The following is a 27,427-nucleotide window of genomic DNA, read 5'->3' on the forward strand; positions in this document are numbered from 1 at the left end:
TTTTGCAGGCTGAACTTCTTCAGCTGCCGCAGGAAGTACATCCTCTGCTGGGCCTTCTTGGTGAGGGAGGTGATGTTCAGCTCCCACTTGAGGTCCTGGGAGATGATGCCCAGGAAGTAGAAGGAGTCCTCAGTGTCGACTGGGGAGTCACACAGTATGATGAGGGGGTGTTTGGCTGTGCTCTTTCTAAAATCCACTACCATCTCCACTGTATTCAGAGCGTTAAGCTCCAGATTGATCTTGCTGCACCGTCTTGCTGCGCCGTCACCAGATGGTCAAGATGTTCTGACCAAGATGGCGCTGGGTATAGCGGCCTCGGTGTTAGGTGGGCTTTGTTTTGTTTTTGTGTGTTAATTCGGTTTTCAGCTGTGATTCCCGGTGCTCTTTCACCAGAGAAGAGCTCATGAACATCAGGGGAACAACTCCAACGGATTTAGTTCCCACTTTTCTCGCGTCATCAGTGGACTTATTGGACATTTGGTGAAGGGTTCTCTCGCTGTTGTTTGTCCGGTGAAGCGCCGCAGGAGAGGAAAACGAGCTGGGTCACTTTTGTGTCTTTGCCGTAGGGGACTCCACACACCGCTACCGGCATAATTTCTCTCCAACGTAGACTCACTGTGCAACAAACTGGATGAACTTTAGTTTCTGGTGGGGAAAAACAGGGACTTTTATTCATCTTCTGTTTTGTGAAGGGTGAATGTGACCTTTCATGATCTGTGTGTTGACAGACCTGCTGCTTCAGCCCAACATCTCTGTGTCCTCCTCCGGGGACGGGGTCTCCGAGGCCCAGCAGCAGCGGTTTCAGGTGTCCAGGGGCTCCACCTTCACCATCAGCTGCTCCATCCAGCCACAGTACCCAGGAGGCTCCTTCCAGCTCGCCTTCACCTCCTCCAACGCATCACACAACTACACCCAGCCAGCTGTCAATCACACTGATCACTTCCTGTTTCCTGCTGCAGAGCCCGCCCACCAAGGAAACTACAGCTGTTTTTATCACGTCCATGGTTTTCCTCATGACCTCTCCTCTGAGAGCCGTCGGCTGTCTCTCACTGTCTCAGGTAAGCTGAAGCAGAGCAGTTGAAAAATCTGTTTCCATTAGGGCTGCACAAAAACTTTGGTAAAAACTGACATTGCAATGCGATGTATATTGCGATATGAAAAAACACAGGAAATTTAACCAGAGGCCTTCAATTGTTTTTCTGGTGTTTTTCAGGTGTGTTGTCCAAAGAACTTTTGTGCAATCTTAGGTAGGATGGGCAGGTACATATGATTTCCACATACTCTGGACGCACTGAATTAAACAAACCAAGGTTTTTACGCAGTGGCTGCTTTCCCTCCCGACTCTGCATGCCGGAAACCATTAAAACATGCTAAACCCTCATTTAAATACTCTTGGACTCTAAACTATCTTGGACTCTGTAGTTCCTTTTCGACCCTGTGCGCAGGGTAAGCGGTTGATGATGGATGGATAAATGGATGGATAGTTTATAAAAAGTTCCACTGAAACTTGATTTTAACTGTTGACTCAGGAGTCTCTGCCGTCCTAGTGCTCTTAGACCTCATTGCTGCCTTTGATACTGTTGACCACTCAATCTTCTTGTCACGGTTGGAAAACTGTGTAGGAATTTAAGAAACTGCACTTAGGTGGTTTCAATCCTACCTAACAGAATGGAGTTTCTTTATCCACCTCGGTGATTATTCCTCTGAGACCGGCACCATTTACTTGTGGTATACCTCAAGGTTCTGTCTTAGGCCCTATCTTTTCTTCTTGATATATGCTTCCCCTGGGTTTCATTTTTGAGAAGTAGGTCTCTTTCAGCTGTTTTGCAGATGATGTACTAATTTATTTGCCATGAATGTAAAAACTACTACAGCCGCTGCCTGACTGTATGAAGGACATCAAAACATGGATGAATCAAAACATGGATGAAACATCCTGAACTGCTTGATGTGTATTCTCTCGGCCCTTTAACTTTAAATAATCGCTCAACTGTGAGGAATCTGTGTCTTGTATTGGACAGTGCGATTAAATTTGATAAAGAGATATCCGCCACTGTTAGATCTTTCTTCTTCCAGCTGAGAACTATAGCTATATACTATATAAGTAAAGGCCTATCTCCCTCCTAAAAATTTTGAGAGGGTGATCAACAACTTCATAACTTCCTGTCTTGACTACTATAACTCCTTAGACATGTCATCCATTCAACGCCTACAGTTAGTCCAAAATGCTGCTGCCTCCCTCCTGACAAGAAAGAAAAAGAGAGACCACATCACATCTGTGTTGTGCTCCATCCACTGACTTCCTGTTAAGTACAGGATTGATTTTAAAATCTTACTTCAAACTTTTAAATGTCTTAATGGATTGGCTCTGTTTTACCTAACGGAGCTTCTTCGCGTTCACACTCCAGCTAGAGTGCCGAGATCTGCCAATCTCCTCCTCCTGGAGGTACCCAGAAGCAGACTTAAAACCAGAGGCGATCGAGGTGTAGCTGCCCCTAACCTGTGGAAAAACCTGCCAGTCCATATCAGAACCGCCCCAACTCTCAAAGACTTTAAATCAGTTAAAAACAATTTTTTTTTCTTTGGCATTTCCTTCGAGTTAAGTCAGTTATTAGCCATGGCGATTTTAATAACACTATATATCATATAATGTTTTATTGTTGTATTTTTAAGCTGTAAAGCACCTTGGTCAACCTTGGTTGTGTTAAGTGTGCTACATAAATAAAATTTATATATAATTGATATATAATTACTGTCGGGCGATACCTGATAGGTTGCTAGATTGCATTTGGACGGATGTGTTCTGCCTCTTTTGATATCCATACAGGTTACTTACCTGCATGCAGCTAAAGCACGCTCAAACATGATTGGTCAGACAAGTCCTTGTCCCCTGCATCCAGAGTCTGTGTTCAGATATCTGTTGATTTATAATTCAATTTTATTTATATAGCAGTATAACAGTTATCTCAGAGCACTTTTCATAAAATAGCAGGTCTAGACCGTACTCTGTGATGATATTTACAGAAACCCACCAGTTCCCACCAAGAGCAGCACTAGGAGACAGAGGCAAAACTTCCTTCCCAAAACCATGGCTCGGGTGGGAGGCTATCTGCCTCGACCAATAGATTACTGATGGACAGAATCACACAGCTCCATGTTGAAGTGGTTTTGGGAGATTCCAGGTCACTACAATTTGTGTTTAATGGCATATGATGGTGTGTGGTGTGATGTGATATAATGACTATCCATGTGTTTGATCAGATCCAACAGTTCTTCTCATCGTAGTGGTCGTCAGGCCGCTGACTCTGCAGATGGTGTTGCTGGTGGTGTTGGTGTTGGTGACTGCTGCCCTTTGTTTCTCCCATAGGTACTGACACATGTCTGTTGTTTAGAGTACTGAGATGAAGAGAAGGAGTGATGCACTAATGTGTGTGTGTGTGTGTGTGTGTGTGCTGCCATGTTTCTCCAGGCTAACTAAAGAGGAAGGAGTTCAGGGAGCAGAGTAGGACCTCCAAGCAGGCCCGCCGTTAGGAATTTTGGACGGGGGGACAACATTTCAAAACTGGGCCCCTCATTGAAACCCAATCCAGCACCACCTCGATCAACCCACCTTTAGTTCTAATACAAACACGGGCAATTTCAAAGAAGCTCTTGGTCATTAGCCTTATAGTGACATATATGGAGTCCCTAACAACCTTTTCCAAATTCAGTGTTATAGACTCATCCAGGCCACGCTCACATATTCAACTACTCAGTATGATTATAAAGCACAAAAGGTCAGTATAGTTTTTTGAACAAATACACGTACTTTATCTATCAAATTCAATCTTGAGGACTACATTAATCAAAGTATTGGTCAAATGATGTACTAAACAGAAATACTGTATGAGTATATGGCTGTGTCAGCTGAACTAATGATGATAATATAAACAGAGGTTTACCACATCTATAGCTTATTATACTGTGACCATATTTGCAGCTGTATCCTCTGACCTGTGTGATGTGCTGCTGACTAGTGTTTACTGTAGGTCAGTTTTCATGAGGCTGTTACAAGGGAACTTGTGGGTGTTACTAATCTTTATTCATATAAAGGGTGGCAGGTGATGATTCCAAATATAAGAATATAATGCAGTAAAGCTTTCAGGCACTATGTGTTGCTTTTAGATATAGATTTCTTTTCTCCTGTAGTTTAACTTTTACAAGGTTGTTTATTTGTCATTATACAACACAAGGCTGCTGTATAATGAAACAAAAGTTTGTAGTCCCTTCACATGCTGCACACACAGAACTTAACAAATGAATATATTAATATTTGAATACACATTAAATGTGTATGCAAATATTTTCTCATGTCTTTGTCTTTGTTTGGGGAAGTAACCTCTGTAAATATGACTGTGGCACCTTTACTCACCTCAATGATATTAAATAATTTTAATTCAGTTAGAAGCTACTGAACTTTAACTCGTGTGTTTTAGCAGGTTTCTGCTGTTGTTCATAACTTTCTGCACATTCAGAATCTCTCCCACATATCTGTGTTCTCTGACCTGTCCAGAAAAAAAGTGATAATAAAAACAGTCTGCTGATTTGACACAGGACCACAGAACCGTTTGGGACTGAACTACTGGATGAGAGGAGGAGGTGGATAAACAAAACTTACTAAACTACACTTTTGATCAGACAGAAATCTCACCACAAATCCACACAAATGTTCATTTCAGCACCTCAGATAAAGTGCAACTCACAGTCCCAAACAGAGCAGGTCTGCGCCTCAGATTTAAGATTAAGTTATTTACTGACTCACAGCGCGAGATCGCATCAGCTGGGAGGAGTTCACTCGCCCCCACTCGTTATTATCAGTTATACATTTGTTTTTCACTGCCTGAGAAAATCGATGTATAGCGTTAGAACATGTGAAAACTGCAGGAGGGCCACGCTCAGCGCCTGAGAGTTGGCAGCTCTGGTGTTACATTACTTAAAAGTTTTGCTAGTCTGCCTGTTAGCTCATCACCTTCACCTGTCAGACATACACGGTGCTTCTGAACACATTTTTTGGCCAGAGATTCCCTGTGATTTTATTCTTCTCTGTTTATTTTGGCTGCTCTTACGGGTCCTGCACATCTGAATGGCCAAATGTTTCGACCGTACCATTTTCACTCTAACAGCGGGGTAGCGGGTTATGAGATGACAAGTTTGAAATATGTTTTAATGATAATAATACATTTATTTATCATTTAAATACATCTAAAAAGTTTTGTTATTTATAAAAGACAGTAAGTAAGTAGTCTAACTTGATCCCAATTAAGGGTCAACCATAGACCTTTGCTTGGGCCCCCCCTTGGCCTTGGGCCGTGGTCATCTGTACCCTTTGACCCCCCCTGACGGTGGGCCTGTGTGGCAGATCTACCAGCTCATGAAGAAACATCTGGTGGTGAAGAACAAACACAAAAACAATGAGAGGCAACTGTTCCACGGCACCGGAGCCAACTCCATCGATCTCATCAACAAACAAGGATTCAAGCACAAGGTAACCAAACCTATGCCACTGGAAGCTGGAAACAGAGGAATATTTACTGTACATTAACTAGTTTAATTAAATAGGTTCCGTAAGGAAAGTACTTTTAAATTGTCTCACAAAATTCAAAGTCTGATGCAGTGCAGTGCATTAAAACAAATCTATTATTAAGTTTAAATTGTAGCTTAAACACACCAAACTGCTCTGACATTCCTTGGTATACTGTACGTCAACTATATGTGATTAACATAGTTTTGTGAAATCACACTCTATTCTTTTGCTTGGAAATATTAATTATTTTTCATGACTCTTTCAATTAGGTGTAATTTGGGCTACCAACTAACCCTGCCAATCACATAAAACCTCAGTGTCAGTTGGCAAAAACTTTGTTTACCAAAGAGTGTGTTTATGATGTAGCAACCACACAGAGGCCAGCAGTACTTTATACTCACTGTGGTGAAAAGTAACTGTGTACATTTACCAATTCATGAGACCTTGTACTTTTACACCACCACAGTTCCAACTGAAATATTGGTATACAAAAAACATCATGTACAAAAATATAATCACATAGGATATATGTGTACCTCTGCGTCAATGGTACCTTCACTCATGCAACTCACCCATGCTGTGGGCCCTGATGCACCCCCATGCCATCACAGACTGGCTTTTGCCTCGCCCCCTTACCTTTCACTGATAACAATCTGGATGGTCTTTGGCATGGAGAAACAGAAATAAACTACCAGCACTGGAGCAGTGCTGAGGATGAAAAACTTTGGTATTTGACCCCTCAGCGTCCTTATGAGACGGAGTAGACCGGAACTGCATTTCTAGGACAGTAGTGTGAGTATTACCATTAAAGGATGTGTGTCTAAACTTCAAAGTCAATGATTGGATGCATGTGGACCGGTTAACCCTACAGCTGTGCACAAGGGATAGGGTTTGTCAGCTTTCTGAAAGCAGTATTTGACACCCTGAGATAAAAACGTATTGGACCACCGCACATGGTTCAACTGTCTTTCGGCCCATCTGAGAGGACCTTGGGCCCAGAGAACTTGTTTCTGCATACATTTGACGTATGGCTTTTTGATTGATTACAAGATGCATTTCAGGCAGGAGGTTTAAGCTAGGTCAGACTGTCTGTGTCCTAATTTAAATATGGCCAGACAAGGTGAACACACACACAGTGCACAGTACACACAAACTACACACCAATGTGCTGACTGTTCAAATGTTAGAATGATAAGATTTTTTTTCTTCTTATTTGAGGGACTGGGTTTTTCCCGGAATATCCTGCATTGACCTTTCACTTGAAAAACAAAAACAAAGGTTTCTCTATTTTACAGTCAAGTTCAAGGCCTCCAATCTTAGAGAAAACAAAATTAGGTATAGTTCCAAATGGATGTAGGTTTGTTTAGAAACTTCTTTATCTAATAAATCTTAAAGATATTATGAAGAGTGGTAAATCAATAGTCCACCAGTCATTAGCATTCATAATAACTTACTTTCTTTGTTAAGTCTTGTTTTTCCGTATAAAGTTAAAGAAGTAAGTTAATTTATCAATTTGCACGACATTTCTGCTTATTGACAAATAAAGTTTGCTGCATATATGAGATGGGGTAAGCCTTTGTCAGCAACACCAGCCTTTTACTTCAACAACTCTTACTTGACGCACACCAGGAGCGAGTTCAGCTCCGACAAAACGTAGCAAAACGCTGTGTTTACTCTCTTGTCGCAGCTGATTGGGTAACACCTCTGACACGCCCACCAAACGGGAGAAAACATACCTTGAAGCCTGTTGACCAACGCTGCACACCATTTCGACGAAACATGTCGTTTGAACTCGCCCCAGCTTTACATCAAGTCCTGCCCTCTACTCTGCTTCTGATTGGCTAACCCTAAGAAATAAGAAATATGTGAGTCAGAGAAGTAGTCTCACATGGCGTGCACGAAAAAGATAATTGTAGACGGTGAAAAGATAACTTTTAATCAAGAATGGACAGTCTCTTACATTTGCATTTTTTCTACTGGCAGACCGTGGTGAGTATTACAAACGGCACTGTGAAGCACCATTAATGTTACGAGACAAAGCATAGAGAATCTTTAGAGCACGATGTATCGTCCTCATGATTTCTCAGAGAATCTTAAAGGTTGAATGAATGTCCCACACTTACAGTATCTCTGTACTGGAAGTCAGAGAATAAATGTGTCTATGAAGTTTGTGGGTAATTAGGCTATTTGTTGGGCTGCATTCAAAAGGCCAATGATATCTATTATTGTGTTGTGTATTTATGATATATAAATTACAGGCTGGTGTGTGTGGTAAGGTCTGAACAGACTCATTATGTATATTTCATACCTGTGGTTTGATACCAAAATCACTGGAGACAAAAATCAGAATCAGAATAAGAATAAGAAATACTGATTGATCCCCGAGGGGAAATTCTTTTGTCACAGAAAAAGAAATAAGATACAAGAGTATAAATATAAAATATAAAGACAAATATAAAGGAGTGTGGGTATGTACAATATTTACATTATTAAAGAATTGTTATGGTGAACCAAAAAGGACTAGTGAATTACATTACTGGCCTTGCGGATCAGTTTGTTGAGTCTGTTGGCGTCCGCTGCCCCTCAGCCTGCTGCCCCAGCATGCAACAGCAAACAGGACAGCAGTGACCACCACAGACTCATAAAACATCCTCAGCATCGTCCTGCAGATGCTGAAGGACCTCAGCCTCCTCAGAAAATAGAGACGGCTTTGGCCCTTGGCTTGAGTGTTCTTGGCAACAGTCCAGTTTATTCTCCATGTTGCCTCCCAGGTATTTGTAATCCTCCACAATGTCCACACTGACCACCTGGATGGAAACAGGGGTCACTCGTGCCTTTGCTCTCCTTAGATCCAGTTTCAGGTTTACAGTGTTAGTCCTAGCCTGGACCCCCCCCCATTTTTGTGTGTCGGCTTTGTTAATGTTTGGCACCTCTGGGCTCTACAGTACAAGTATTTCACTTGCATACATCCATAAAAATAGATACGTGCAAATGGGGAAAATTATTCACAACCACAGTGTGCATGTAAATCCTACAACCCATTATTGTGTTAATACACAAAGGGGTTAAGATTGGGTTTGGCTAGCTGGCTATTTCGGTATATCAGGTTCCTTTTGGTTGAAACGTGTCCAGCTTTTCATAAAGTCGATGCACTCGTGTCACCTTTCGTGAACCGACCAATCACAGCCTAGATGGGGCGGGACATAAAAAAAGGTTGACGTGCAACAGCGAACTTTCATAGTGGTTCTTTATGAGTGGTTATTGACGAGTTAGCATTTTTCTTACACAAGGATGAAAACAACCCACAAAAACGGAACTGCTGTAACTGGAATAAGTATTATACTAGTGGTGAGCTCTATAGTATATTTATGTATTATGATATATAGTAACATCATATAATTAACATACTAATATTATACTAGCAGATTACTATTAAATGAAGATTTTACTTTTTATTTATTGTTATATTATACTATATACAATAATTCATATTAGTCAGTAGTCCTTCAGGTTGTGGATAGAGTCTCTGCAGTGGACAGATGTTTAGCCAGTGCCTTTGTGCCAATGTGTGCCAATATGTGCCAATATGTGCCACTTCTATCCGTCCTCTTCCTAAGAAGTTCAGAGGAGGGACCACAAAACGTTTGGCAACTATTCCTATGTTCAAATCACCGCCTACAAATCATGACGAAAATATTTCGAAATGAATGACAGAAGGTAAAAAAGCTCAGTGGAGACAGCTGTTACTAAAGAAAGTTCTGCACTGTACTTTTTAAATTACATCTTAACTTCACTACACTTTCATTTCTTAGATATCAAACTGCAGTGTACATTCACGTTTGTCATCCAAGAGGCAAAGGATCTGGAGTTAATTTATGTAAGTAAAAAAAGAGCAAACAGACTTAAATACGTTTCTGTGTTTACAGTATGTGTTATTCAAACTAACATATTTGCATATAAGTAAACTCCCCCGAATTCCACATTGATTCCACATTGATCAGACTCATTGAAAAAGGTTTGATGGCTGTGTCGGAATTTCATTGCATTCCTAAACCGTTCCTACGTTCACGCTGACTTATTGTGTCCATGTGGTATTTACATGGGAAACAATCACAGTGTTTTAAATCTGACACAATTATAAATGAATCATTCGTTAAATGGTACTTTTACTTAAGTAGACAGTTGTTATTGTGTATTGCCTTCTGTCAGTGTTGGATGTCTCACAACCTTATTCAGCTAAATAAAAACAAAGATAAGATATCTTTGTCACAGGGCAACAGAAATTTTCCTTTGACAAGGCTCAACATTTAAACAATGATGCACATTTAAACTAGAAACACACAAACATTGGCATTGTTAAACAGATTAGAGTACAGAGCCTATTTTTTGTTTGTTCAGGGTGATGATCAGAGGGATTTTTTATAGATGTTCCTCTGGGCCAGTGGGACTTTGTAACGTCGACATTAACTAGAAGGACTGGTGAAAAGGGTGAAAGGGGTCCAGCTTGATCAGAGTGGCTTTCCCGATTATTGCCCAGGTGTACAGATCAGATAGGGGGGTTTGGGGTGAACCAATTATTTTGCTGGCCTGAATAGCTATATGGGAGAGTTTTGTTTTGTGTTTGGTTATGAGGCGGTTGCACCAAGATGAAATGTTAAAAGAAACCAGGGTTAAAATATTCTTGCGGACATTAAAAGTCCTGAGCTTCATCAGCAGGTGGAGGCACAGCTGGGCTTTCTTGTACATGAGTCAGTGTGCTGGGCAAAGGACAGGGAGGTGTCCATCTCCAGCTCAAGGTATTTTAACGACTGTACTTATATCCATAAGACGGTGGGTGAGAATATAAGCCACAATATGTAGCCTCGTTGTTGCGGTGTTCAATTAGCTCAGTCAGTGAGGTGCAGGACTCCCACGTCGTGTACTCATTTTTTTCCCCCCTCTTCAACACTTCACATGCTCACAACAAAGCATGTGCTGCAGTGTGTGTGTTTTGGCGTTTGACCCGCATCCATTAGCCTACGGACGCTTTTGCATTTCCCCAGTATCTCCAGGCAGAGAAGAATTACGGGAATCACGTTTCTCTTCTATTCTTGAATCTTCAGAATCAAGTAAAAGCTCATGTACTTCAAATTTCCCATGATCAAAGAGGACATTAAAATGCATGTGCGAAGCAAATATCAAAGATCAGGCCTTTAGTGCATGCAAGTTATTTAAGGTGTTTCAACTGTACACATGTACCAACTGTACTCAATCTACCCTGTAAGAAGTCATTTAATCGGTCAGTAAATTAAGATCACTATCATTGAAGAACTAATCCCTGTCAGGCAATTTAAAAAACCCACTTTATGTTTCTTAATTCCAAACTTGGGTATTTTTTGTTAAAGGTACACCTTTTTACAGATGTGACCCGTACTTGGCAATAACAGAATGACAATGTGGTCAGAACAACTGAGAGGAGGGCGGGGGTTTGAGATAAATGTATTAGGTATGTTGCCATAACACAGGTCCAATATATTCTACATTCTGGTGGGACTTGTTACATATTGCTCCAGATTGGGCAGATGAGTGGTGATGTTGCATCTGTTAAAACCCCCCAGTAGAAATACTGGTGGTTCGCCAGTCCGATTGACAGCTCTGTTATAGCTGTGCGCTATATGCTAAGCAGCTAGTGTAAAATCAGGCCTGGGTACATACACTAAAATTACAGTGATCTGGGAGAACTCTCGTGGTAGGTAGTGCAGTCTAAGGGACACAATTATTAATTCATAGTGCTTAGAGCCATACAGGTAGGAGCCATCATACATGGGGACAATCACACACTACACATCAGACATAAACGTTTGAAACACGGACAAAAATCATGTAGGCCTGCAGAAAACACGTGACACAACGCAAAGGTGGTGCTGAAAAGTTAAGGGAGAAAAAAAAGAGTTTGCTCGAGGCAGTGCAGCAAAGTGCCTCCATATTACAGACTTTTCTTTTGTGCTGCTGTTACTTACAGCCTACCTGAAGACAGCAGCGAGGACGCCTGCAGTGAGGACGGTTAGTAACTTATTACAAGTAACGCAAATTTGCAAAATTAATAAATAAAATAAAATACCTTTTCACATTCCTTTTTTAAAGCTGCCCCTTTAAAGGCTGTCATCCAGGCTGTGGCAGTTACTCAGAAGAGCCCTTGTGTCGGGCGCCTGTCACAGTCACAGAGCTGGGCAGATGCAAACATTTAGAAAATCAGGCAAATATCTTTTCTGTTTAAGGCTTTATCGTTCTACTAATACAACTGAAATCCAGTGAGCGCACACCATGGCACCGGTGGCCGTGTTGGAAAGCAGCCTGCGTCGCTCCCGGCAAGTGAAATACATACATCTTTAGTCTCTGTTAGATGATCAGTGGATTGATTCTGATATATTAACAGTATCCTGTTGATGAAAAGAGCATCACTTTCTTTTGATGGACATTAGCCTTTTTCTTTCAGATTGGTTACTATATGTTTTATAGCGATGTCCGACGGTGAGTCCATAAACAGAATGTCACCGGTGAAACTGATCTTGGCTTTCACTCTGCAGTTACCAGCTGTTATTTATTCAGGAAACAATCATTTTTTAGATGCACAGAGAGGAAATATGGTGGATAAAACAGTCCTGTTGGGCTTTACACATGACGCACAGCTTCCTCTGTAGGTTTACCTGCTTCAACAATGAGCTGCTCCTCGTGTTACTGCCACAATAATTCTTTGCGTTGTAAAGATTATTTAGATGCTTTAGGAATAACCAGATTGTTTTTTAGCTTCCTGTGCTACTGCAAAGCAAGTGGTTTGGTTGGCTACATGTCCATAATAAAAGAGACAGAAAACAATAGTGGCTGGGCAGCAAGCGTGATATTTTAAAGTGATGTTATCAAAACCGCCATGGAGATTTATAGGTTATATAAATAATTGTATTAAACAGAAATAGCTAAATTACAGATAATAAACAAGCAAAGAAAATTGCATTCTAGAAATAACCTGTGGCACAGCAGATGAAATATATTATTATACTTCACATTATACTTTCCTTTTACTTTTTATGGGAGTAATTGTGCTTTTTCTTGAGTAAAGATTTTGAGTACTCTAGCACCAGTACTAACGCTGACATGGTGAACATGAGACAGACAGCAGAGATGAGGGCAAGAACAGAGTCAGAGCCAGCACAGTCCAAAGCACCAGTTTATGGTAAGCATGATGATGATATGGCTTATTTATTTATCGCACTCAAGGGCTCCGCTCAGTTGAATGCAGGAATAAAGGTAAAAAAAGGACAAATGCTTTGTCCGGAGAGCGGGCTGACCAGGGACAAACTCCTGGACCATTTATTTGCCTCTGTCTGTGACCATCCTTGACCTTAAAACCCGGTGTGCATGTGTCACTGCTACGTGTCCTTAAACAATTTAAAAGTAGCCAAAATGGTCACAGATGAGCATCCTGCAGTATTTTAAGAGGTCACAGGAGTAGGAGTAGAAAAAACTGAAGAGGTTGAGCTTGTATGCAAAGCTGCTACACATAGTAAATTCTAAAACTCACGTAAGACTTTGTTGTTTGCATGTAGAAATGCAGAGTTGTTGTTGAGCAGAAAATGTACTATTTGGTTAATTGTGTGAGGTAGGGTGTGTTGCTGTGTTAAGGGTTTTGAAAAAGTACCCACAGTTTAGGTAATCACTTGTTGGCAATTGAAAAAAGATGTATTTAATCAGTCCTAATATTTATTATTATTTATATTTATTATTACTTGTGCAAAACAGCCAAATTCTGATAAATGATTACAGTAGCAAATGAGGGGTTTTGTAATTAATTAGCACTTCAACAGCAAAATACATTTTTAAATTCATCACTGAAGCAGCCTGTGTAAGAAAACACTCTTTCTTTAAATCTCTCCTTCCTTCTGTATTTCTCTCTTTAAAAATAAACCTCATTTGTTTTAGGTGAGCATGGAACTGCAATACTCATTCCTCTCGTCTTCTCCTTGAACTGTGGCTTGGATAAAACTATATTTGTATGTCACTTTAGACAAAAGCCTCTGCCAAATTAATAAAAGCAAATGTATCATTACCTTTAAACTCACCACTGTTGATTATTTTAACTCCCTTATATGTCACTCACAATCAACAGGTAATTGTTATTTTTCTTAACACATGCTGCTAACAGACAAGACCATTTTTTTTTAGCTGAAGGAATGTTTTTGTGAATATTTCGCAGTGTGATGGCAGGTTGGATGAAGACCTGGAGGACTCTGAGTCTCCTGATCTTCTTCAGTCTTCTCAGCCTCACTGAACAATTTGGTAAGATATATTTTACATTTAAACAAGTTCTGACTCTCTTCTACGTCTTTAAAATTGTAACTCTGAAGATTCAATCCTATTTGATTTATCTTGTCTTGACAGTCTTGCTCTCAAGTCTGGGTATTTAGGCACAGGCCAAGTGCTCTACCTACAGGCTATTTACCAAAAGTGATTTTCACTGATTTAAATGACTGAATTTCCCCTATTTTTTTTTTAACTTAAAGAGACCAAACCTGTCAGGAAACCTTATAACTCAGATAACATACAGTAAATTAATTTATGTCTTGTTTTATATATTATCCGCAACAATAACAGTAAGTGTGGTTTAATACTACAGCAAACATTCACTGAGCAGCTGCTTTGTCAGAAATACAACAGAAGAGCAACCAAACTCACATTTTAATAAAGAAGTCAGCCAATAAGCATGAGGAACACCTACAACTGATCCTGTGGATCATGAAGTATAACATTTTTGTTTCAGAGGTGAGAGATAATGAGTGGGAGGAGCTCAGCCCCGACATTGCTGTACTGCGTCGCCTCAAAGGACTGCCTAAACACATGTTTCACGAAAGTTTCAAGAATGCAAGGTATTTTCATAAATGTTTGGATAAATGTCTCATTTTCAGCTAGGAAGGTATTAGTACACCTAAAATATGCATATGTTTCAGTAAATATGTGCATATTATACAGTGGATGCCCCCTGGGCATCTTCATGTATTATGTTTTCAGGTTATTTGTCAGTCTCATCAAAGCGATGTGTCTCAAATGTCAAATAGGATAAAATGAAGTGATGACATTTTATATCCAAAAAGTCAAAGGTCAACTTCACTGTGAAATCATAGTGTTCTACAAAAAATATATGGAGGGACTATTGGGTCAGAATTAAAACTAAAAGTCTAAAACATGCATTTGAGCATTTAGGATTGGGCATTTGAGCATTTAGGATTGGGCAGTCCTCCCTCCAGCCCTGCTCACTTGCTCTGTTTGGTTTCATTGCAGTGTGCTCTTTAGCATTCAGAGCTCCAGCCTCCAGTCTTTGGTAATGAAACACGTTTAATATCACTGTAATTTAAATATCTCAAGAAATTTAAGACATCACCTTGGGCTCTGGGATAGTTTTCACTATTGTCAGACATTTTATAGCTCAGTTAAACAACAACATTCAAGGAACAGCAACCAAAAACAGTTTGGATTTGAATGTTTTTTATTACATAAGTTGCGTAAGTTATGCAAGTAACTTTACTAAACTGACATAAGTTAACTCAAACCATGACGTTTTCCTAAACCTAACCAACTTATGCCAAAGGGTCTCGACATCCATATGTGACCAGTTTGCCAGTGAATGTGCTATGGTAAGCGCTCTGCGTGTGATGGCAGTGTCAATGAGGGCTGGGTGTAGGGAGACTAATGATTTCAGAAGCATTGTGTGTGATTTGAGGCGTCTGTTCCTGTTGGTGACAGGGTGCATGGTAATGTAGCATGTGGAACAGTAGACAAGGATGGTTCTATGATGGTCCTGTATAGGAGGAGCAGATGAAGGGGTGTGACTGAGAGTGCCCTGAGTTTCTGGATGGCAGCGTTTATGGATGTTGGTAGTGTAAAGATCAAAGCTGAGTTTATTGTCAAGGGTGATTCCAAGGCTCTCCATGATCTCAACTGGCTCACTGTTGATGGAGATGTGGCAGTGCTAATATGACATGACTGAGCTATTGTCCAAGAGAAGTGCAAGTATAGCTGTGTCATCTGAATATTTAAGATACTGTGTGATGGGTTGAGACAGTTATTAGTGTAGAGGGTATACGGGAAGGGGCTCAGAAGCATTCTTGGGGACCTCTGGTAACAGGGACTGTATTTCATCTTAGGGACACATCCATCCATGGGGCCAGAGATAAGAGATCCAGCAGCAGGTAAGGAAGTATTTACTCTTTGTATTTACTCTTAGCTTTTTGGTGCAGTTTTAGTGAAATTACTTTCATTCAAACTCTGGTGCAGACCAAACCACCGCACTGGAACCAAGATTGGCCTCTCAGTGAGCGCCTGTCGCCTACAGTTCATCAGCTTATTAGATTATTGTAGCTGTTATGAATAATGTCCAACACCATTGGTCTCACACCACAACCTGTCTCCCGCTCACTTTGCCTCAGTGGTAGCTTACGCTCTACCTTCCCTCAACACATTTTCCTCACTTGAGGTCAATGATGCCACACAATCTCTGTGCTCTACACTAAGCTTGTGCCTGGATAGCCTGTGTCCTCTTTCCACCAAGCCTGCTCGCCCGAACCAGTCCCACTCGCGGCTAACTGATACCATCTGTGGGCTCCGTACTGATCTCAGAGCTGCTGAAAGAAAATGGCGAAAAACCAAAGGCCAAAAGCCCTCACTTGACCCAACTCAAGTTGAGAACTATCGACCAGTGTTTCTTCTACCATTTTTATCCAAAACTATTGAACGGGAAGTATTCAAACAGGTCTCAGAATTCCTTCTCAGGGAATGACCTAGATCCATACCAGTCTGTTTTTAAGAGTGACCACTCTACTGAAACAGCTCTTCTGTCTGTAACAGAAGCCCTAAGGTCAGCTAAAGCTGCAGCCCAATCCTCGGTTCTTATCCTGCTTGAACTATCAGCTGTCTTTGACGCAGTCAACCACAGGATCCTGCTATCCGCACTCTCAGCAATGGGCATCTCGCGTGAAGCACTCCTGTGGTTCGAATCCTACCTCTCGGGGCGTTTCTACAATGTTTTGTGGCAAGGATAATTATCCTCCTCCCACTGCCTCTCCACAGGGGTGCCCCAAGGCTCAAAGCTAGGGCCCTTTCTCTTCTCAATTTACACCACCTCACTGGGGCCGATCATTCGCTCGCAAGGCTTCTCTTACCACTGCTACGCAGACGATACGCAACTCTACATATACTTCCCGCCAGGCGATCCCACCGTCTCGGCGCGGATCACGGACTGTCTCTCGGACATATCTGCATGGATGAAGGCTCGCCACCTTCAACTAAACCTCTCTAAGACTGAACTCTCATTCCTGCCAAGCAATCTATCCACCATAACATCACACTACAAATTGACTCCTCAACCATCACTCCAACCAAGGTGGTAAGAAACTTGGGTGTCATGATTGATGACCAGCTGTCCTTTTCAGACCATGTTGCTGCTGTCTCTCGGTCATGCAGCTTTGCTCTATACAACATAAGGAAAATCAGGCCCTACCTCACTCAGTACGCCACCCAGCTTTTGGTACAGGCCACGGTTGTCTCTCGCCTCAACTATTGCAATGCCCTCCTAGCAGGTCCAGCTTGTGCAGTGAAACCCTTACAAATGAACGCAGCAGCACGTCTGGTTTTTGATCAGCCCAAAAAGACTCATGTCACTCCATTACTCAGTGACCTGCACTGGCTCCCCGGGCCTCCAGAATCAAATTCAAGTCACTAATGCTGCATACAGAGTGACTACTGGGTCTGCACCATCTACCTAGACTACAGAATACAAACTTACGTTCCTTCTCGGCCTCTACGCTCCTCCAACAAATGCCGCCTGGCTCTACCATCCCTTCACACAAAGCAATCCCAGTCCCGGCTATTCTCATCTGTGACACCACGATGGTGGAACGAGCTACCACACGCCATCAGAGCAGGGTTAGCTTTGAGAAATTGTGACGGGCTTTTTTCACAGTTTTCTTTTTTCATCAATTGACTAAGAAACAGCAGATTAAGCTAAAAGCAGAACAATAGTTGAGGTATTGACCATAGTGTGGATTTAGCAACTTTGTCTATTTGTTTTGGCACAGAATACATTTCAAATGTAACATCAAATATAGATATGATATGATAATGAAATTTAAGGAGAGTCTAAGAAACACTATATTTTCAACCTGGAATAAGTCCATGATCAGAGTACACATTTTTTTACCAACAGAAGCTAAATCGGTTCTGTGAGACAAAATGTCCAGTGTAGCAGCTACTAGAGGCCTTGCTAAAGCACGGCAATACCAATGTGTTGTTTAACTGTTTTTCTTAGAAAAGGTACTCTCAAACATCATATTAACTTAATTTGGTCTTCATCACCTTCACTGAATTTGTGAAACTATTGTGTACCCCTCTTTGGAATAAACATGCTAATCTTCTTGTAGGGTATACATTGACCAAAATCCAATGAGTCTGCAGGATGATTTGATGCAGTGTGGGGAGAGTTTCACAGCTTGTGTCATTCAGATGGAACAGGTTGGTGGAATTTAAAAGAAAATCAGACGCAGTGCTGAGTTTAGAAGAACTAATCTCAATACTGGAATCCAAATCAGTCAATGTTTAATTAACAAAACTAGTTAAAAGAGTTAAGAACATAGGAATATGTGAAACGAGATGCAACCTCTTGCATAGACGATTATCTTGACATAATTTTAACCTGATTCCCTGCTGTGTTTTTATGTTATTTTCTTCATTTATATTCCAGCATGCTGACAGCTTCTTGGCAGCTGTTGATGAACAGAAGATAAAAGACTGGCTGATTAGTGCCTCGGAGATCTCACACAGCTACAGCCAAAAACTTCTGGTCATGACTGACAAAGAAAAGTCAACAGAGGACAGAGTCCAGCAGGAGTACAGCATGGATCCTCATTACTCAGTAATAGTCAGCAAAGAATGCCTGTTCAGTGTCTCATGTGTCCCAGAAGCAGACAGCGACACTGTAGTGAAGATATTTGGAAGAGTTTCAGAAGATGGACAAACTGTGTCTGGCCTTTCTGGTTCATCACTTGCAGAGCTGATGTTGAAACCGTCGCTGGAAGATGCACCAGTGTTCTCTCTTGATGGAAACACAACCACAGACTTCCAACATGACTTCATTCGTGTCTTTGTGGTCCGAGGCATCAAAGCAGTCTTAGAAACAAAGCAGGGGAATCACCAGATCTACCAGGTCATGAATCAACCTGACTCAGTTTCTTGCTACCAAATCCCACAAAGAGCGGTTGATCATAGCACACAGTATGACCACCAGCAGATCCTCATTATGCAGGATGACCCTACTGTCAGAAAAGCTGCTACTTCTCTTTATGAGAAACGTCCAGCAGTTACCTCTGTCTACGTTCTTGATCAAAACCAGAGACCCAAACTGATCCAGGGTGCCTCTGTGCCTCTGTCAGAGGACAGCAGACTGACGCTGGTAGGCCACGGCGAGAGAGACACCTCTGGAGAGACGAGACTGGCAGGGTACACGGCTCAAGACGTCGCCAAAATCATTCAACGAACCTTCAGGACGGGCGATAAAATCAAAACAACAAGTGTGGTGGCCTGTGAGGTCGGATCAGATAAAGAGTTTGTTGAAACCCTGCTGAGGGAGCTCCGTGAGACCGCCAACATCGAGACAGAGCTGCACCTCAGGAGTGCTGTGCTGCAGGTCAGACACACAGGAGAGAAAATCACCCAAGAGATCTCTAAGGAAGGGCTGCGATGGCGACATGTTGATGATAGCAAGAAGGTGGTGGCAACCCTTGATAGGAACGGAGACGTAATTATCAGATATGAGCCTGGCAGGAGAGGAGAGGCAACTTTTGCTAATGAAAGAAACTTTCTAATGGACAACCTTCCAAGTAAACCTTTTCTAATCTACAGAGACAGCTGGCCTGATAAGCCACAGAGATTTATTGACCAGAATATTTTTGAGTTTGAGCATGCTGACCAAACACAGACTGCTTGTGATGAACTTGAAGCTCTGTCCTGGGGCTTCTTTCACTCAGACCTGACCCTTCCAGAAAAAATAAACACGGAAAACTTTAACCTAAAAGACTATTTAATAGGGGAAAGAGTAAAAATAAATGAGGAGCATACGATTCGGTGGATAGTGGATGAGCAGGAACTAAAGGATGTTCTTTCCAAGTGTTATGAGATCAAATCAGGAAGAGATGTCAGAAGGATCATCCGTCATTATGCAAAGGATGGAGAAGATGAGCTCACATACCTGATGGTCAAAGACTGGATATACGCTGTTGATCCTGTAAATCTGTATGTGTATCCAGTTGGAAAAAAGCTTGACACCAATCAAAGACAAAATGAGGTTAAAATGCATGAAGTTAAGGAATGTATTAACGAACAGATTGGCAAAGAACAATACACAGTCATTCAAGAACAAATTCTTGCTAAAAATATAAATAACCCAAAAGAAAGGTATGCTAAATATGTGAAAGATATTTTCCTTGGAGAACACACAACTCACCTACCGCTTTCCACTGAGGCCTGGTGCACCACATATTTCACTGCATCAGTTATAGCTGAATCTGCTAGAAACTTCCGGACATTTCCTCTGATTCTCATGGCGCTGGATATGGCTTTAAGCTCAGACATCAACATCAAAGAGAAAGGACTGAAGTTTCTTTTTGAAGAACATTCGATGGCAAGAGCAGGTAGTTGGATTGACCCGAGCAGACGTGGATTTAGTGGCTCAGCAACACCTGAAGGTTCCAGCAAATTAAAATCAAAACATTCCTTGAGGAAGTACTTAATAACTAAACTTAAAAACATCCTAGCGAAAGAAGTGGAATTGTATGAATCATGGATTGAAATTGATGGAGCAGATATTGAGTCTGAGGTATTCAAGATTGCAGAAAAATACAAGATAACTGAAAGTAATTCAGACAACTTTATCAACAAATACAAAACTTTCAAAACAGAAATAAAAGAAACCAGTGGACCTTCAACATCAGGCACATTAGGAGGCTACAATGACGGCCATGTAACCTCCCAAGACCTAAAATCTGCCTCCAAGTTAGAGAGTTCCTTTAAACTTGAATCATATTTCTCCAGGGGAAGAGTATTATCTGCTGAACAAATCCACAATCAGATAAAGACAAAATATGGTGAAGATCTGGCAGGGCTGCACCTCCAGGAGGGCAGCGCCAGAATAGAGGATGGACAGTTCATAGGTCGCCTGGTGTCCCAGGGTGCCGATGCTGAACCTGTTGAGTTTAGGGTTGAGTTATCTCCAGAGAGTCAACACTACAATGAAAAGATGTTGAAGAGCATTGAAACAGCAGTTCACGAGCTGGAGGGTCCAGTCTCCTCCCATCACGTCAACAAGTATGTAGAGCACGCTGGGACTGCTGTTGGGGCGCTGGGCCTCATGCTGGGGATGAAAGGAGCTGTTTGTGCTTTTGAAGAGGGTGACATCAAAGATGGTGTGGTGGGAACTTTGCAAACAGCTCATGGAGTGGCAGCCATGACAACAGCTGTTATAGCAAAACAAGCTCTGTCCTCGGAGGCAAGAATCACCAGAACTGCAGCTACAGTCATGAAAAGTCCTGCAATGAAGGGCACTATGACAGTCATGCCAATAATGGGTATTGGATTTGGGATATACAATTTTGTACAAGATTTGGAGAGAGGTGACACTCTGGGATACATTGATGCTGGGTTAGATGGTGCGATGATTGAGTTGGATGTTATTGAACTCGTTCAGCCTGAACTGGCACCGATTATAGCGCCTATAAACCTGGCTCTGTCAGCAGTCCGGATGGTTATTGATGATGTTTATATGGGAATACAGGATGAACTAAACAACCTCCCAAAAGACGCTAGAGTTCTGGAGAAACTCATGGCTGTTCTTCATGGCTCTGAGAAGGGGATTTTGCATTTTAAAGATCAAGTAGCAGGTTTCTTTTACAATAGGCATTACGATGAAATTCAGGAGGGACACAGATTGGTTGCACAGATATCAGACTTTAACAAATATTACAAAGTTACAAAGGAACAGAATGGAACAAGTGCCATTGATTTTAGTAGTGGCGACTCTGCTTGGAATGGAGGAGGTATTAAGTTCTGCCTCGCTGACCAGGGTCAGTCTGAGCTCTGCATGGACTATTTTGTATCTAGTGATGAAAGTTTTGGGAAGAGGTGTTGGAACATTGATACACAGGGAAGCAAAGATATTATTCTTGGCCTGGGAGAGTCACATCAGTTAGAGTACCAGACACTACAGAAGAAAGTACTCATGTTCATACCAGCCGGCTCTGTGAAAGTGGTTTCAGGTTCTAAAGCTGTATCAGAGTCAAGATACGGGATATACAGGGGAAACAGAGATTCTAATCGTTTTTTTGCAGTTCAGAAAGCAGAGGACCAACATGTGATTGAAGTCATGTTAAGTTACTATTACACTCTTTACGGTGAACCAGGTGATGACCTTTTCTTCCTCGGTCCACAGAAAAGTTATGTTACAGGAGCTGGTGGAAAAGACACGTACATCATTCCTGAACATGGAGGGAAAGCAATCATTAACAACTACGATCCTTCCAAAGCACTGGACACTCTTCATTTCAGTGTTGATTACAGTCACATTTCTGCATCTAAATCTGGAGACGACGTTGTGTTAATGTATGAGGACAGTCATACTGTGACCATAACAAAATGGTTTTTAGGGGAACCGTATCGTCACATGACCATGATGTCAGGAGACGGAGTCTTATTTGAGATTTCCTCCATTGTGGTTTCTTCTGTTCACCTGGCAGCCAGAGGAATTAACAAGATGTTTAAGACACGGGGTGAAACTGTGGACGCTTCACTGCCACTTTTAAGTACAGTTACAAACATCGTCGGGTCTCCGTATGATGATGTGCTCATCGGGAATGGAGAGAACAATCTGATGGATGGAGGAGGAGGTTGGGATCGTTTGATTGGTGGTGAAGGAGAAGACACATACATAGTGAAAGACAGAAAACAGTCTACCGTGGAGATTGAAAATTACTCCAGAGACAATAAAACAGACCTGGCCATAATAGAAGCAAATCTTTACACTTTTAAAGTCATCGTAGACGGTGATGATGTTGTTCTGAAAGCTGTCCATGACAATATAGCCGTCATAGTGACTTTAGTGAATTGGTTCAGATCACCAGCAGATAGACACTTGCTTTTTGTCACAAAGGATCCGATCACTTTCACGATCTCAGATAAGAAGACTGACTGCCTGCAGAGTGACCCGTTCACAAAGTGCATACAGAGTTACAGGATTGACTACAGCAGCTCCTCATCTGCTCTGGAGGTGGACCTTCAGGAGGACGAGGCTTTAGACAGCGTGATGGAGGTCCGCGGGTCAGAGTTAGACGATGTCATCAGAGGCAACAAAGGACACAATGTTTTTGTCCCAAGAAGAGGAAACGATTTCCTTCAGGGTAGAGGAGGAGAGGACTGGTACGTTATCACACCAGGCCAAGGAGTAAAAACCATCAACAATCAATCACCAGATCTAGTCTTGGACGTTCTCTTTCTGAAAGAACAATATGAGCATATAACATGTACTTGTGAAGGACAGAGCATCGTAATTTGGTTAACCGGTAGAAAAGATGTTATTTTACAGAACTGGTTTGAATCAAAGTTTTATCAGCATCTGCAGATCAAGACAAGTGATGGAATAACAGCTGGATTAATGTCCCACCTTAGCAGCTGTGGCGACTCTTTAATGTTACCTTTAACTGTTGATTATAGAAACCAGAAGCCTGAATCACTTCATTACCTCCAAACACACCTCCGGAAACATTCAGTTAATGTAGAAGATGCCCCAGTTTCTTCTGGACATGATGGGTGTGTCAGATATAGAAGCAAAGATTCAGAGGAGAGGGTCCTCTGCGGCCGTGGAAAAGTGATGACGGTGAATAATGCTGATTCAGTGAAAGAAATGTATGGCTCCTCAGGTTTCGACATCATGGTCGGGAACAGCAATGAGAATTTGCTTGATCCTTACACTGGGGGTGCACTGATGTTTGGAGGTGAAGGAAAAGACACTTACATAATCAAACATGGATATGGAAACAAGTTAATGATCGATAACTTTGCAGAAGATCAGAATATCGATACTGTGTTGGTCAACATGGATTTCCTCGATGGCGGCCAAGTCGCACTCGACTCATCAACTGGAGATCTTAATGTGATCATCATGTCAAAAGAGGAAATATTAAAATTGAGTCTGCTCAACTACAATGATGGTCACCAACATCAGCACGTGGAATTTCAGAGCTCTGACGGAGTGACTTTTAAAGTGAAATCACTAAACTCAGCTGCGGCTGTCCCCGTCTTTTACATCGAAGCTTTCAAAGTGACTCTGAAACAATCGCAGGCTGGCTGCCGTTTGGACCTCAGCTCTCAGAGAAACCTGTCAAAGGTCCATACAGTGCAAGGCTGCCTCTTCCAGTCCAATAACATACTAGGTAATGATCAAGACAATGCTCTAATTGGTGGGTGGAAGGATGACGCCTTGGAAGGAGGCGAAGGAGACGATACGCTGATAGGAGGGAATGGAGACGACATCCTGATCGGTGACTTGGGAGACGACACTCTTTATGGAGAAGATGGAAATGACACTATGATGGGAAACTCTGGCAGGGACGTCTTCATTCCTGGACCAGGGGCCGATCTAGTGGACGGGGGTCCTGGCAGAGACACTGTTCTGTACCGAGGTGATCACGACACGGGTAAAGGGGTTTATGTTAACCTGCTGACTGGACAAGGCCGCTATGCTGATGCTGAGGGGGACGTGTTGAAGGACGTGGAGAATGTCGTTGGCACCATCTATTCTGATATCTTGGTGTCCGGCTACGAAAGTGCTCTTCTCAAAGGCTCGGATGGCGATGACATCCTGGTGTCCACTGGGGGTGATTACCTGGTCGGAGATGATGGAAATGACCTTTACATGTTGGCCTTCCACGATGGTTCAGTCATCATTAACAACTGTGCAAAGGACAACGCCACAGACGTCTTGTACTTTAACTCTTTTTGGTCAACACTGAAAACTGACTGCCAAAGATTACCTGACAGAGTTCTGCTGACTTTCTTTGAACAAAACCAAACTGTTAAAGTTTCACTGGAAGGCTGGATCAGTGATGATCATGAGTGTGGTCATTTGAAGTTGGTTTTCAGAGAGGTGGAGGTGTCAGTGGATGAGGTACAACAAGGGTGTCAGTTAAAACAGAAGGTAGCAATTGGTTTTTTATCCATAAGTTGGATTAACTACATCAGTCTTTTGCTTTTGTGTGTTTGCATTTTACCAATATGCAGAAAAAAAATTAAATGACTTTTTGGGGCTTTTTAGCCTTTAGTTATGATAGAACTGTTGAGATAATATGGGAGAGAGAGGGGATGATATGCACCAAAGGGCTGCGGGTCAGACTCAAACCTGGGCTGCTGCAGGAAGGACTTGTACATGGGGTGCGCTCTTGCGGTGAGCTAACTGGCCCCCCAGAAAATAATTTTAAGGGCACAGAAGAAAAGACACAGGAACAAATGATGGGTGACATAATGTAATAAAGTTCTGTAGTGCTGCGGCTCAAATTAATCTTTACATTTTTTGAATTAGGGGCATACCATATCCTATATCGTTCCCAATTTATTGGTAGAATTTTTAATATGAAAAAAATATGTCATATCGTGATAATAGCAATTTTCCGACCTGTTGATGTGATGATAGCACAGGACACGCAGGAAGGTTTTTTAGTTGTTGGAAGAAAGATTTTAAGACTTTAACTGTTATTGTCAACGCTGTTTCCACTTGAGCACAGGTCCTCATTGTCTACAGAGACAGTGGTAAGAACAACATCTGCATCTGTGCATCAGCTGCAGCTTGAAGTCGTAGACTCCATCCCTCCAGAACAAGGAAACTAACTTTATGTACTGAATGAAAGTAAATTAGATTTCTGTTTGATTAAGTAAGTAACTTCATTTATACATGATTCAAATCTACATAACATTAACAACAACATATAGTTGATTTTTATTTGAATGTTTGAGATTTTTAATGTAACCAAATTCATTTAACTGTTACTGTACTCAAATGTTTCATAATCAAATCATATGTGACAATCATTTTAAGAATCCTTTATTATGTATTCTTGGAAATAAAAGCATTCAAATTTTTATTTGTGTTGAAAGATTCATTTTACAGAATAATGTCCTTCCATCTCTAACTCTTGAGAAAAAGCTCAGTGGCTAAAGTAAATGCTGAGGTGTTCAGCGTGGTGTGGTGATTGATGAGACTGTCCTCAGACCTGAAGACACAGGTTCAACCAGAGATACAAAGACACAAGTTGAGTCAGTTGTGATTCAGAACGCTGGTGGGTAACATGGTTAATGTTCCAGTGTGATTTAGATCCATCTTTTCCATAAGCAACAGGAGGATGTAGAATCAAACTAGTGACTTGTAATGACTAAAAAAATACATCTGATTGGTTATGGAGCTAGAAAACAAACAAGAGCTGAACTGAAAAAGGAAACATTATACAGTACAAAATACAATGTCTCATTATTGTGCACTGAACCCCAAAGTTCCTGTCTGCCTTGTACTTTGACGACCAAAGTGACCTGCGACCACAGTTCCACCTCTCCAGACCTACAGTAGCCCATCTCGTTCACATCCTCTTGACCATGGCTGGGGTCATAACCTGAAGGTTCTCGTGTTCCTGTTTTGGTTGACAAGTGCAACTTGTTACCGTGTGTCAAGAGCATTTGGCATCTCACTTGCCACAGTGGAATAATATCATCCACAGGGCTGCACAGGTGCTGACTTTGAACGTGTAGCTGGATCTGCAGAATTTGCAATGGTTGTGGGCAGCATTGATGGCTTATTTAATACTTCAACCGGAAAATGATTTTATTCTGTTCAGATGCAAGCAACGTGCGACCACCTGTGTCAGTTTCTGGACAATCACATCTGTCCAGAAACTGACACAGGTGGTCACAGGTGGTCAGCTACCCAGGCTTAGTCCATGATGCCAGAGTTCTTAAAAACAGCCCTTATATGTTCAGTGACTGTACCCACCTGAAGGCTATTTTATTCTAGGGGATGGTGGATATCCTTGTATGTGCCATCACACTCACAACACCTTACTGGGAGGCGGCGAGGAAAACAGGAAACAGGAAACTGAAGGGTTGTCTCTCCTGGCTGAGGGAATGAGGCATGGAGGCTGGATGGACAGCCTGCCATCCATTGCCTCATCCATGAGAGAAAACCACTTGCATGTTCCAGCAGTGTGCTCCCCCTGATTCAGTGCAACTCCCTGTTGGCGGCCTCCTAAGCTCTTGCACACGTTGCAATTTATATAAAATATTGTAGTGCACAGTTCATGTCAAATGCTAAATACAGCAAATAAAAAAAAAACTCAAGGAAAACAGTAAACGATCTTTCATCAATGCTTTCATTATCTAGGGCTGCTCAGGCAGGAGTCTCTAAGCCAGCAAGGCCTGTCTCTTTCAACACAGCTCTACAAAAATATAATAAGTATATTAAGAAACAACAAACAAATCTGGCAGCATCATTAAAAATTATGGTAGCAATTTAGTCAAAAGATAAAAGAATGTGATATAACTCACTCCCATCCAGCTGCAGAGGCAGAACGTTCCCCTGAGAAGAGGTGGTCCCTCTCTCTCCTCAGTCATCGTTGGTCCCTGAAGAGATTAAAATAAAACTGACTGTTTTTGACTGTTTACCGATTGTAATTTCTCTGCTTACGAATAAAAAAAAACATAGAGCCCATTAGCGGCAAGGCCAATGGAAATTAAGTTAATGTAGAGAAGAGAGCA

The 27,427-nt window shown here is 41.7% G+C and overlaps 2 protein-coding genes across 6 annotated transcripts in view; both read left to right on the forward strand.

The window, feature by feature from the left end:
- The window catches only part of LOC119891530 (scavenger receptor cysteine-rich type 1 protein M160-like), a 667,824-nt gene that overhangs the window by 9,138 nt on the left and 631,259 nt on the right, over positions 1-27,427 (forward strand). The gene's annotated exons all lie outside the window — the stretch shown is intronic.
- On the forward strand, positions 5,380-25,765 carry LOC119891503. 5 transcript variants are annotated; one of them, XM_038703202.1, is made up of 8 exons: positions 9,273-9,440; positions 11,565-11,605; positions 11,821-11,910; positions 13,794-13,876; positions 14,358-14,463; positions 15,739-15,783; positions 18,010-18,100; positions 18,330-25,765. In XM_038703202.1, the coding sequence occupies exons 3-8, from the start codon at positions 11,867-11,869 to the stop codon at positions 24,924-24,926; spliced, it is 6,966 nt and encodes a 2,321-aa protein (XP_038559130.1). In that variant the 5' UTR covers positions 9,273-9,440; positions 11,565-11,605; positions 11,821-11,866; the 3' UTR covers positions 24,927-25,765. The 5 variants fall into 5 exon arrangements, with proteins under 5 accessions (XP_038559129.1, XP_038559134.1, XP_038559130.1 ...); XM_038703205.1 differs by lacking the exon at positions 11,821-11,910; XM_038703201.1 differs by lacking the exons at positions 9,273-9,440; positions 11,565-11,605; positions 11,821-11,910 and adding an exon at positions 5,380-5,524.

The sequence above is a fragment of the Micropterus salmoides genome, unplaced genomic scaffold (genome assembly GCF_014851395.1).
Source record: "Micropterus salmoides isolate LMB-PRFRI ecotype aquatic unplaced genomic scaffold, ASM1485139v1 Ms_hic_scaffold_7, whole genome shotgun sequence".
In the NCBI taxonomy this organism is placed as follows: Eukaryota; Metazoa; Chordata; class Actinopteri; order Centrarchiformes; family Centrarchidae; genus Micropterus; species Micropterus salmoides.